The sequence below is a fragment of the Calonectris borealis genome, chromosome 4 (assembly GCF_964195595.1).
Source record: "Calonectris borealis chromosome 4, bCalBor7.hap1.2, whole genome shotgun sequence".
NCBI classification, from domain to species: Eukaryota; Metazoa; Chordata; class Aves; order Procellariiformes; family Procellariidae; genus Calonectris; species Calonectris borealis.
Window position 1 is genome coordinate 46,301,580 of NC_134315.1, and position 14,109 is coordinate 46,315,688.

General features: G+C 36.3%; 1 protein-coding gene across 1 annotated transcript in view; it reads left to right on the forward strand.

Annotated features, from left to right (window-relative positions):
- Positions 1–14,109, forward strand: part of FSTL5 (follistatin like 5) — a 346,821-nt gene that overhangs the window by 308,087 nt on the left and 24,625 nt on the right. The window contains exons 13-14 of the mRNA XM_075149403.1: positions 3,672–3,779; positions 5,351–5,475. Of these exons, the coding sequence (XP_075005504.1) occupies positions 3,672–3,779; positions 5,351–5,475 (233 nt within the window). The remainder of the gene's footprint in view (positions 1–3,671; positions 3,780–5,350; positions 5,476–14,109) is intronic.

Consider the following 14,109-nt stretch of genomic DNA (forward strand, 5'->3'; position numbering starts at 1 on the left):
AGTGGATGTGGTCTACCTGGACTTTAGTAAAGCCTTTGACACTGTCTCCCACAGCATTCTCCTAGAGAAGCTGGCGGCTCACGGCCTAGACAGATACACTCTTCGTTGGGTAAAAAACTGGCTGGATGGCCGAGCCCAGAGAGTTGTGGTCAATGGAGTTAAATCCAGTTGGCGGTCGGTCACGAGCGGTGTTCCCCAGGGCTCAGTACTGGGGCCAGTTCTGTTCAATATCTTTATCAACGATCTGGACGAGGGGATCGAGTGCTCCCTCAGTAAGTTTGCAGACGACACCAAGTTGGGCGGGAGTGTTGATCTGCTGGAGGGTAGGAAGGCTCTGCAGAGGGACCTGGACAGGCTGGATTGATGGGCCGAGGCCAACTGTATGAGGTTCAGCAAGGCCAAGTGCCGGGTCCTGCCACAACAACCCCATGCAACGCTACAGGCTTGGGCAAGAGTGGCTGGAAAGCTGCCCAGAGGAAAAGGACCTGGGGGTGCTGATTGACAGCTGGCTGAACATGAGCCGGCAGTATGCTCAGGTGGCCAAGAAGGCCAATGGCATCCTGGCCTGTATTGGGAATAGTGTGGCCAGCAGGAGTAGGGAGGTGATCGTGCCCCTGTACTCGGCACTGGTGAGGCTGCACCTCGAATACTGTGTTCAGTTTTGGGCCCCTCACTACAAGAAGGACATGGAGGTGCTGGATTGTGTCCAGAGGAGGGCAACGAAGCTGGTGAAGGGCCTGGAGCACAAGCCTTATGAGGAGCGGCTGAGGGAACTGAGGTTGTTTAGCCTGGAGAAGAGGAGGCTGAGGGGAGACCTCATCGCGCTCTACAACTACCTGCAAGGAGGTTTTAGTGAGGTGGGTGTTGGTCTCTTCTCCCAAGTAACTTGCGCTAGGACGAGAGGAAATGGCCTCAAGTTGCGCCAAGGGAGGTTTAGATTGGACATTAGGAGAAAGTTCTTTCCTGAAAGAGTGGTCAGGCCTTGGAACAGGCTGCCCAGGGAAGTGGTGGAGTCACCATCCCTGGAGGTATTTAAAAGACGTGTAGATGAGGCCCTTAGGGACATGGTTTAGTGGACATGGTGTGTTGGGATGATGGTTGGACACGATGATCTTAGAGGTCTTTTCCAACCTGTATGATTCTATGATTCTATGATTCTATAAAAAAATAAAACCACTGTTGATTCGCAGATGGCTTTTAGAATTGAAGTAAGGCTAATTTGGAATTTAGTGACAAGTCAAGAGATACTTTGTTCAGCATTTCTTATAACCAGCATGGCCCTGTCTTCCTTATCTTTTAACAATAAGCATTTATTTTGGTTTTGGTTTTTGCAAGCAGCAAGAATTTTTCTAACCATTAAATGTTGCTCTACTCATATCGTATGCACGTACACAAACACTCATACAAACAGGAAGCAAGGAAGGGAGTTTAATTTCTCAGTCAGATCAGTCTATTTTCATTACTTAAAGTACGGTCTAGCACAGAAAAAAAAACCAAAATGTAACTGATTTTTGGAAAATAGATATTAAGCTGTTCATAAATGAGAGCATTTTGCTTACTAGACTGCCTTTTCTCTAAGTGTCATATTAATACAGAGGATAATATTTACATTTTAACTATTTCTAGTCTATATCTTAAAGAAGAAACCACACATCTGCTCTGTAAAACCAAGTTTTCAAAAATGCATACTCTGGTAGGAACAAATGTGGAGTAAACGTCACATTTTGAAAAAGTGAGCAGCACTTAAGAAAAATTCTGTCAAGGTGCAAAAAAACTAAAGACAACTAAAAACATTAAGTTGTGTGACTGTGCTGTTTTCTGTGTAAAAATAATGTTCATTTGGTTTTGTTTATTATGGTGTTTTCTCTGAAGTACTGCTGTGTATGTTATATTTATTCCCTTTTACTCTGAAAGTTAACGCAAAAGATGTGTGTACAAGTGCACATATGTAACAACTAGATTTGAGGGTGATTTATTTCTATGAAAACAATATTTATCAAAATAAGTACTTAAAGAAGATTCTAGAGCAGACTAAATTGAAATGTATTGGAAACATGGATGATCTATCTTTAGAGACATATATGTAGACTTTTTGATTTAGCCAGGTAATTCTCATTATAAAGTTAAGAGAAGTATTTGCTTTCTTTTGTAAATTCTAGAAAGCAAGCACTGTCACCTGCAATTGTCCCGTATTGCTTAGCAGTGCACCATTAACTGGGGTGACTTAGGGGCATGCTGAAGTAAAGAGAGCTCGTCATCGTTCAGTCCACACTGTGCTGCTGGCAGATCAGCCTGGCTAGCTAGAAACAGCTGTGAAAGCCTGTTTTCAAGACGCTCAGCTCCTTTCTGCTGCTGGCTCTTCTCTCGGGAGCTGCATTACCTGTGCTTGACTTCGTGGGCAATTCCTTCTCCTCCTGCTGGCAGTGCCACCGCCCACACCCTGAACGTAGTTGGCACTCATTCAGCAGAACATATATGGGTCAGACCTTTTGTCTGGGGAAGCCCAAAGGAAATTTGACATTCCGGAACAAATTAGCTATACAACAGCCCAAGTATTATTTTAGACAACCTGTCTTCTAGCCTGCAGCAGAAAAATGTTATCAAACACGGATGACCTTTTTCAGGGGGTATCTTTCTGATTTTAAATGAGCCGGTGAGCAGCCTGGCTTCATTTTCCATTTTCAAAAGGAAAACCAAATTCTGCCCGGATGAAGCTGTGGCTTGCAACACCTCAGGAGTACAGTTAAGTATCATCAGCAGTCTCAGCCAGCCATTAGTGCATTATCTTGAGGATCTACATCATTAGTTTAAATTAGGTTCACTTAATTAGCCAGCTGGTACTCTCCTTGACAAACTGATAAACAAGCTGTGCTTTACAGTTCCATAATGGTGAGACTAAAAAACAATTTCCACTTATTTTTTCCACTTTAGTGATGAAAATAGAAAAGTAATCCCCCCAGTTGTTTACCTCATGCAGAATGTCTCTTAATCAAATACGTTGTCCTCAGTTCTTCTCATAACAAAGGAAGTGTAGAGCTCAACTCTCTAAGAGGTTTGTGGTCTCATGAGAGAGTGCTTAAGGTTGTAGGGAAAACACTTTGGTTCTGATCACAAACCTACCAAAAGTAGCAATTGTAATTGGAAAACATGAAAACAGTCTTTGCAACTTCAACAGAATATACCCAGTTTAGCAGAGATAGGAAGTTTTGGGTGTAGCAACATTGTGTTGGTTTTATGTAGGATTGTGTAGTAACACCTTGCATTGATTTCAGTATGTGGCTTGAGAATACTCTTCCCTTTTTAGCCATTTTCCAATAATTGGTGTAGTTTTTAAACTGATATGTGTAAAGTGAGAGTGATGGTAGGGAAGGAAGATAAGTACTTTTTAACTTGATTTAAAACCTTTGTTCTCAGCTTCTTAATAGCTTCAGTATAATGTAATTTTGATGCCAAATGTTAGAGCACATAATGAATAAAAGTAACTTTTTCAGCATTTACTAACTTTGAATTAATCAGAGGGCTGTTTCAACAACTGACAACACAATTTTTAAATACAACCTGAAAACATCAGGAAATGCATGTCCAGTCATCATTTTAAGTCAAGCATATATATTACTTTTCTTCTGAAAATGTGACAGAAACTAAGGATTTCTTTTTTTATTGTGCTTCAGGCAGTAAGTACAGATCCTGTTCCAGTGAAACTACACTACGATAAATCACATGATCAAGTCTGGGTGCTGAGCTGGGGAAACATGGAAAAGAATTCACCAACTTTGCAGGTGAGGTGATCAGAATGATTATATGCAAGGAAATCCAGACAAGTTGAACCTTTGTGTAATTGCAACATTTTGTATATTTTCCTTTAAGCATTATTATCATGACCCCAGCAGGGACAGTGAAATGATTTCAGGTAACTAGAAAACAATTCAGACAACTGACTTTGCTAAAAAAGTTAGAGATTATTTTCAACACCCTTATTCAGAAGTGACAATGCTGAACTGATAGAAGGATAAGGAATACAGCTGAAAGCAGCAGCATGTTTTGTAACTGCCAGTCTTTTGAGAGCAAACTGTTGCTGTTTATGATCGTTTTTTTCCCTAATTAGAGGATAAACTGGATTTTAGGCATATTCTTACTTCACTAAAATTATATTGCTGCTCTGGAAGTGACAAGCTTTTTTCAGATATAAAATATTAAAAATCTTTACTTTTCCTGTGCCTCTGAGAAGTGGTAAGCCTAGGGACAGTCACTAAAGAAACATTTCAAGAAGCTGTACTTGCATTCCTACTTTTTCACGATTTTCTGTTCCTTATTTAAAGTAATCCCCTGAGATTATGGTGATCGTCTTTATGTCATAATTTCAAAATTACTTTTTATTTCAACTTATTTTCCTTTTCTTTAGAAGTTAATGAAATCCTTATGTATTTAAAAATATATATAACATAAAGAATAAGAGAAATTCAAACACAGGGCTCAAGCAGAAAAATGATTAACATTTGAAAACACCTTTTTGAGCAGCTATAGACTCTTAGTAACTATGAATATGCAAGGTAATTTGTGGGAGTTTAGCTGTCACTTCTCACTAGAAAATGACTGATAATTGAGTCAGTCTTACCATGTTTTAAAGTGATTGATCATTTTCACTCTCATTTTTCCTTACAATATAGATAATTGATTATTTTCTTTTTTTTAATCTGCTCTTAAGTGCATGTATGTGAATATCATAGTGGCTTCCACATATGGAATTGTCTTTTATTCACCTCCTTTATAAACATTTACCTCAGAGAAGGCCCAAGATTTGGGGATTCAAGGAAAATTGGTTCATAACAACTTAAGGAATGTGTAAACTCAAATCAACTTGGTCTTCTGAAATATGTCTGTGCTATGTTGAATTACCTCATGATTGACAAGAATTGGGAGTATGCTTAACCATAGCTTCCTGTGGATCAGTTGATAACCTCTTATCTTTTCACTCTGGCTGAAGTGCTTAAGAAATTAATCTCACTCTAGGATCTAGTGTAAAAAAACCAAAAGGTAAACAAAAAACTTAGTTTGCACTAAGAACTGCTAGAGGCTTTTGTAATGTAAATGAATAAGTATGGAGTCAGTGGTGGAAAAGAAAAGAGAGGAAAAAAGTAAATGTGAAGCTTAAGTGGTCAGGTATGTAACAATTCTTTGAAATCTCTAATGGTGATCAGCTTTATTCACTGTCATTTGTGTTCTTTTTCTTGGTAACTGAAGGATAACATAAGAGGTGGAATACAGAGGCAATAATGTATTAATTTATTTGCATAGAGATTAAATTTTGAAAGAATATTTCTATAGTTTATAATGATGTTACTTTATGTAGGTGATAACACAAGCCAGTGGGAGTGTTTCTCATCACACAATCCACACGCAGCCAGTGGGAAAGCAGTTTGACAGAGTGGATGACTTTTTCATTCCGGCTACAACCCTCATCATTACCCATATAAGGTAAGTTTTACCTGAATTACAATTAAATTTCAAATGAGCTATAACATTGTCTCCAAAGAAAATATAATTTTAAAACCTTGAAAATCTGAGACCACGCCACCTACTTCAATATTGCTTTGCAACACCCTTCTTCATAAAAAACTAAATGTGAGTTTTATTGAAAACAAGCTAGATATCAGAATAAACACATTTGTTAGAGTTTTTCTTCCTTATCTCACCAAATGTTCAAAAGTTCCACTGCTCTACGTACTAAAATTGAGATGTAATATCATCTGGGGTTTTCCCGAGGAACTGCTAAGTGTAATACTTGGATAATTCCCTAATTTAGGAGCATAAATCTTAATTTGTAAATAATACTTACTAGTTTCTTCTACTGCTCAGAGCAGTTGCCATATTATAGTATTTGCCATATTGTATTACATGTAGGTTGTATCGGAGTTATTCTCTTGATTAATGGACCAGAAGAAAAAACTTTTGGAGTTTTAAAAGGAATTGCAGTACAACGTAATTTAAAACTTTATGAACTGGCTTCTCCTGCTCATTCAATTCTTTCTACCTGTTTTTTCATCAGGCTTTCTGTTTTTAAAACAAACCATGACTGAGCATGTAACATAAACTCTGTTTAGATGCATGAATAAAATTTGTCTTATTTCATGGGTGCTGAGTATATGATGTTAAAATGGTCCATATTGTAATCCATTCCAGGAAACACTGTAAATTCTTGGGACCTTAGTGATTTCTCTCAATGAATGTAGGATTGTCTTTCTGTTTGTCCAAAGAACAGACAAGTTCTGGCTGTGATAGAAATACTCTTAAGTATGGAAGAATGGAACAAAGTGACTAGATGGATTTTAAAAGACATACGGGACAGAGAAAGAGAGTGTGAGAAAAAGAAGCCAACTCTTAATACAGGCATAAAGCAGAAATCTTTTCAAGATCTCCCCAAGGCCTCTTAAATGAAAATCTATTTTTCTTCCTCAAAATACATTAGTAAGAATGTGAAATATCATTTTCTTTTCATATTTTTCAATAACATTTCTACCTGTATAGATTGAAAAATTCTGCAGTCTAGGATTTGTATATCTGAATATTGCATTAATATGTATCAGTACTTTGTATGTTTAGGACTGTTAGGTTCTTTGCAAGGTGGCACAGACCTATTTCAGCTCAAAACACCTCTGCAAATAATTAACTCAATTGTTTATTCTGCTCTTCCAAGTTCAAGTTTCTATAGGTACCATTACTGCCACATTTCTTGAAGTGAGTAGATAAATGCACATTGTGTCCCTGAAGTAATCTGTGGTCCTCACACTCAGCCTTAGAAAAGCATTAAATGATTTTGCTACATTTGGAACAGGTATGCCTTGAGAGACCAAAAGTTACTGCTTCGTAATCTACCAAATAATAGCGGTACTACCCCAACAGAACTGACATTTAGATACATTAATTTTCACGTAAATAGGAAAAGAAAAAGATGGATAGGAATAAACATCATACAAGGAAGGGAACCAGGATTGGGAAAAGAAAAATAGGCCCAGTTCAAAGCTAGTGAGGAACTCATCTTGTCTAACTCAAACAATTTTGAGGGGATGTTTTGCCTAAATAGGTCAAGTAGGCACTTTCTGCTTTGCATGGTGAGTCACAGCTACCTTCAGCTGATGAGTCATTTCACCTGTCCTATATGCAACTTAGGAGAAAAGAGAATTAAAGAATGAAAGAAAACCCACAGAAATAAAAAAGGAATATGCAGTTCAATTAAACAGTGGAAGAATGAAATTGGACAAGTGACTGCAGGTATATAATAAACACGTATATCTATTCAGGCCTAGTATAATTATCTTGTGACTTTTGCTTTTGCTTTTTTTTTTTTTCATTCACATGCCAGATAAAGACCAAAAGAAAATTTCTGAAGTCTGACAAAAAGCCTGCAGTAGTTTGTCCAATGTTAAAACCATAGATTTAGGGGTTTTAACCAACAAAATATATTAAAGAGCAATAAAGTGTTTTTACTAACTCATGAGCTTGAAATGCAGAAAATCTTATTTACTTTTCTAAAATGCTCCTAATTCTGAGTGCCCTTTCTAGAAAAGAAAAAAAAAAACCACACCACTATGTAGACAAATACTGTATTTTTATTTTTTATGTATTCTTTCAAGAGCTATTTATGTGAAGTTAGTCAGTTATTAAAGAATTTGCCTTACGTAAAATGTCTGGCCTTCAAGTACTTTGATTTTTTTGTTTAAATAAAAATGAATTTGAACTATGTAAGCGGTTTGTCAGGAAATGTTTTAAATTATCTATATTTATCAATTTAGTAGTGAGGCAGGAAAAACTGTCTATTAAATCTAACTTGTCACCAGCCAACAATAAAAATGCTCAATAACAGCATGTGTTGGTTAAGGACGTTAGGCAACAAACATAAAGCTTGAGCTTATTATTTTTTTGGTGTATATACTAACCGGGGAAGCATTTTATCAGTGTGAATAGTGAAAAACAGCTACAAGGGAAATAACCCCACTGGCTGAGTTAGCTGGTATAGTTAACTGCTCAAGGGCCCTATTTACTCTTTGTTAGAAGTCAGTTCCCTTTGACCATGCAACACCAGCCCCCTCCAAAAAAATGAAAGCTTTCTGTAGCTAGGTGCATTTGTCACCTGTAAATTAAAATTTTGAATGATGGAGCAGAAGACAGAGTGTGCATGGCTTACCAAATTAGCATCCAGAACCAAACTTTAAGTCTGAATAAAGGCATTTCTAAGCAAAAAAGGCATACCACTTAAAAGTATGAATTAAGTTTTGTAACACAGTTAACACAAGCCATCTACTACCATCTACAGAGTATTACCATCTACTGCATATTCTGTCCAATCAGTTATTCTTTAATCGCTGTAAAGAATAAGGGACAGAAGGTGAAGATAGGTAGGCTTGTTGACACGTAGAAACAGAAATAAGGGTGAATAATTTAAAGGTATGGTGGGTCATTAATTTTTTCTTTTTAATAATATCTAAAATGTTAATTGGTAATAATACAGATATATGTATTTAAAACTTATTGCAAATTAATTTTATTTAAGAAGTGATGGAACTATACATTTGCTTTACCTAGGCGGGTTATTTTTATATATGAAAACAGAAATGGGCTGCTCATTATTAAAAAAGAATACTCCACACATTGTAATGCTCTCTTGGGCAGCAGATAATTTAGGATGTACTTCCCCCAGATCAGACATTTGAAGAGGTACTAAAAATTTTGGTCTGAGGTAAACAATAATTAATCCCAAGAAAAAAACCTGTTTCCCCAGACTTTTCTTACCACAGACTGAGGCAATGTTTGGTTGTACTTACAGTACAGCGGGAGTCAGGGCAAATAACTTTTTGGTTTGATAACCAGCAGGCATAACTTTCATGCCTTGAACAACTGCAATGAGCCATCAAAACAGCAGCTAAGCAAGTAGGCATGAGCCAAAAGAAGTAGAGGAAGAATAGACCAATTCTGTTATTTTTAAACCCTCTTTTATAATTGGTGAATAGTTGATATGTATACAGAAGAGGACAAGAAAAGAAGATCTATCATTTTGGAGAGAGAAATGTGGTGCAGTACCATCAGTTAGTTTTGGGGGGTGGGGAGGTGTCTCCCTCTCTTTTATGTTCCAGTCAAGCTATTTCCTTCCACTGCTGAAATGAAGGAGAAACACTTTTGTGCAGTCAAACACCTTTAGAAATCAAACAATGTTTTGGCTGTAATCCTTTTGTAACTGCTAACCATTTATAAATATATATATATTTAAAAAAATACAATATATATTAGTTTTAGTACAGATCTACTAATTACCTCCCTAATAATGTGTGGAGCACCCCACTGATGTTTCCAGATAGCAGATCCCTGTTTGTACAGAGAGTCTCAGCTGCAGATAGAGCAGGCTGGCACCCCATGATAAGGCTCTAAAAATGTAGGTGACTTCATTTTAGAATTTCTATGTGTTTTTTTGACAAGACTAGTTCACCTGCTGACTCTAAGGGAGAGATTGCCTCATGGCTTTGAGCATTCCTTCATGATAGAAATAAAATTCCTTCTTTTTTCTCACAAAACTTTTAAAATGCAAGCTTAGAGTTTAGAGAAGGTCAGAGTTCCCCATGGCTTTTCATAAGTTTCCTGTGCCAGCTAGTTGTAGTGCAATGCACAAAAATTCTTAGTCAATCAGCAATGAAAAAGAGGCTATGGCACAAAACAGTAGTAATTATTAATAGAAAGTACCCTTAAAGAAGTTCACCCAGGCTTGCTGTTGGAAGTCTGAAGATTTCAAAGGGAAGAAATTATATGTTCATCTTGCATTTCTTGAAAAAAGCCTGTCCTGCTGTCATCATCGGCTTTGTTTTACCTCTGCCAATATATGTTGAATTATACCAAAAGAATGAATGACTGTAAAGCACTGTTTTTCATGCACACTGTCATGCCCATATTTTCAGTGCAAGCAGCTTGAAAAAAAATCTCCCTTTCCTCCCAGTTGTGTTGAAAAGTTATCAGACACCGGGGCCACAAAAGTAGATAGGATGAGATCTATCAATCTGTAATAAATGGTACAAATCCCAAGGGTTTTTTTTCAGTTATCACTCAGGCGAATGTATACAAAGCTTATTTCTTTTGTAGATGCACCTTTTAAGAATTGAGTATATATATTGTCAATATTTGGCCTTATACATTTACTGAGAAGAAAATTTTATTCAGTGAACTATTTTTTGTGCCAAAGCAGTTCAGAGCAACCAATGATCTTGTCCTTAATTGTCTGCTAATACCATTCCTAATCATAAAAATAGACGTTTGCAATTAGTATGTGTGATGGCTGCAAAAAGATGACTTGTACAATGCTCATGAAAATATATTCTTGGAAACCTAAGAAGTAAAAGGGCTGATTATTTCAGCTCCACTGTTCGTAAATCAAAGTGAACAGAAGATAATTGGAATAAATTAAGGTGTATCATTACACTGCTGTAAAATGTTTCAAAAGCAATATTAAATGAACTCACTGTAATGGAGTAACTCTAACTTTTTAGATGTTTTAATCTTTTAGCAAGTATTTTAAATGTCATATAGTTACCTGACCTAACAAGTGGAAGAATGAGCAGTCAACTCACTGGTGAGATGGCTCAGAATCTGAACAGAGTTTAAAAATTCTCAGTTTGAGTTTTTTCTCTCTTTTATTTCTCTGTTGTGTATGGTAATAGGGGAAGCAGTCTTTCTAAAATTATACTTAATCATTTGCACAAAACAGTCCAAAACCTAAGCTTTTCCTTAAGAGGTAATTGGAATGGGCTGCCAATGCATTCCTGTGAACCTTCTTGAATGAAACCCGTGTGAGGTAGAATTAATTTGAGGGTTGAGTTTTTCACATAGACAATATTATTTAGCTCAAAGATAAGGGGCAATTAAATATTTTACAAATTCAGTTAACAAGACACATTAGGGGAGTGGAAAGTTTGAAACGGTTCTTAGTCATCAAGCTATTAACATTCATAGTACTACAGGGGAAATAACTTGAAAGCTTGAGGAACTGGAGAAAGAAGCTCAGTACTACCAGGGCAAGCAGAAAAGATCTAGAAAGTAACTGCAATTTCTAATAATGATTGTGGAATCTATCAAAGAATCCTACATGGTAGCACAGCACACAGAGGAGGTGTCATCTGGGTTAGGGGTTCACTCTGAAGTCTCCCACTCTGTGAACTTGTCTTTGTGAGAGGACTGCTAAATGGAAACCTTGTAGTCATTCTTTCCCCTCTCTGTGTATTTGCCCCCCAAAAGGAGGACTCTCCTGGTCCCTAAATGTGTTGCTTTTGAAAAAGAAGCTCATAGGAACTTCTGGGAAAGATGGAGGGGAGACAGTAAAAAAGTCTTTTTCTGCATCTTTTTTGCTTTAAATAGTGGATTTTACAGCATCTTTGTTCCAGAGGGAATATGAAGAATGAAAGATTGAGAGATTCAGTTCAGACAGTTTAAATGCTCTGAAACTTACTTTGTTCAACTACCACCATTGGCAACAGCAACTACTGTTGAAATAAGTGCCTCTTCAGAAAACGTGCAGGTACTCTTTAGTGTATCAAACCTATATTCTCCACTTCATTCCTCCTCTGTTGACACGTCCCCGCTCAAAAAGCTAGGAGTCCATAAATGTAGCTACTACATAACTTCAAACTAGGAAACTCCCAATCCTTTATATACATACAAGATATGCCATGTGCCCATACTTACGCTTCATCTGTATCCTCCTTCAGCTCCACTCTTTTATCCTAACTCAAAAGGACCTGTGTTTGCAGACTTTAAAATGTGCTAGGCAGTAAGGATTCCCAACTGTGTCTGTGGAAAAGCACCCACAGAAATTATGAAGTAACTGCCAGCATTCCACAAACACAGTTATGGTTTGCTGTCACTGAAATCTGACAAAGAACTGATGTTCTGAGGTGTATGTGACATCTTTTAATCCAGGTCATTTTGGAATTCATGGAGAAAATATTTTGAATTTTAAAGTTCATTTTCAGCTCAGTGTTATGAAATTTAATTAATAATTAATTGCACATTTAAATGTAGCTAAAATAAAAATATTTTTTATAATGCACTGAAATCTGTGATTGTTTCTAACCTTGCAATATATATGTACATATGCACAGACACACACACACACAAAAATATAAGAAATCAGTCTTGAAAACTGTCTCCACAATCAATTATCCTGCATGCCTTTTCCCATGTCAGCTGTTAATACAATACAAATGCTGCTTGACCAATTTATTCAACTCATGCTCCAAATCTTTTCCTCTTCGGTAGCTTGAATAAAATTTCACAAAGCTCTCAAACTAAAAATGCCAGCTGTCAACAGAAAAAAAAGATTATATCAAAAAAACATTTCCACTTCAGTGTGGCTATTTAAAAATGAAAATTCCCTTCAAATGTTACCTAAAGCATGAGATTGCAGCCAGCCTTTGTAGCGCTATAAAACTATAGCACCAGTAAAGGAAAATTTCTGATGTTCTACTTGTCGTTCCCCATTAGCTCAGGAAATGGCTAGAACCTGGCTTAAGCAAGTCTAGTCGGCTCTACTAAAGTGGAGTTTTGATAAACTGTAAATGTTTTTCACACTGTAAGTTTTTTCCCTTTTGCATGTGTAGAAATCATTACAGGAATATTTACCTTTGGGGTAATATGATCCGTCCATCTGAAGTGGCCAAACCAACCATTATTATAAATAAATAACGTTGTACCTGTCTCCTAGTACCTATCTGCTTTTAAAAATTCAGCATGTGTCAGTATGTGAAAATACATGACACAATGAAATGTATAAAAAAGTAATCAACTATAAGAAGAAACTAATCCCTGCAATTATGGCACATAATTTCTTGTATCCAGTTATTAGAAGTTATCTTATCTTAGTGCTGCCTTAATTACTTATTGGTTTTACGAATAAAGATTCATTTATTAGCTTTGAGGCAATCTTAAAATTATGTAATTAACTATTTTTCTGTATGTTTGCTAATAAACTACCAGAGCACAATTATTTAAAAAAAAATTGTGCTGGGTCTGGCTTGGATGGAGTTAATTTTTTTCATAGCAGTCAGAATGGTGCTGTTTTTTAGATCTGTGGCTTTGGAATAGTGAAGGTTTGTTTGGGAATTTTCATTCACACATTTCTATCTTTAAGAATTTAGAATAGGTTTTTATTCATTACGTTTAAGCTTTCCTATTTAACGTTATATTACAAACCTGTCTTTTAATTTTTAGTAAAGCTGAGATGCTTGTGTGACCATAGGAATCAAAGACTTTAAGGAAACTTCCAAATCTACATAGATAGATTGTTTTGTCTGTATTTCTTCCGTGGGTTCCCAATAGTCAGCATGGAACATTTTCTTGTGAATAAAATATCCAAACATCCATCTTAACAGAGCCACCACCAACAACCCCCACCCCCCCTATTATCTACAAATTAGAACACAGCAACTTGCCATGATGTGTCTGGGTTTTTTTCCCATTATAGTCTTATATTTTTAATACAAATGTCATCTCTGCTGCTTTTATGTGCCAAAAATCATATTTTATCATATTTTTTACATACAAAAAAATCTTTTTTTGGTTCAGTCTAATATTTTCTTGATTTGGGTCACTAGTAAAAAAAGAAGGGAGAGAAAGGAATTGTGTTAAAGTTCAGTATTTGTTCTTTTGAATATTCACATATCCCCAGCTATAACTATATGTGAACTTCATTTTTAAAATGAAGAAAAAGATCTTTTGAGACTGTTTTGACATATGTAATTCATCACCTTTGTAGTCCTTATGTCTACCTTATTATTCATTTTCTACTAGTGCTGACTATTTCTTTTGGCATATATAAATTTGGCTGTGCATTCCATATGACATCTGCCCACCTTGATGTTACCAGATTTTCTGGAGTGCCAGATCTTCTTAATCCTATCCTACCTTGTACTGACATTTAAGACCATCTTTAGGAATGTCTTTTGTTCACTGTGTCTGTGTAGCTAGCCCTTTCTTTGACTTCTGTTGCTTTAAAAATAAAGAGAAATTTTTTTTTATTAAATTGCTAGCTCTTCTTCCCTACAAGGTACAAGAAAGAAAAACACATTTGCTGCCAAC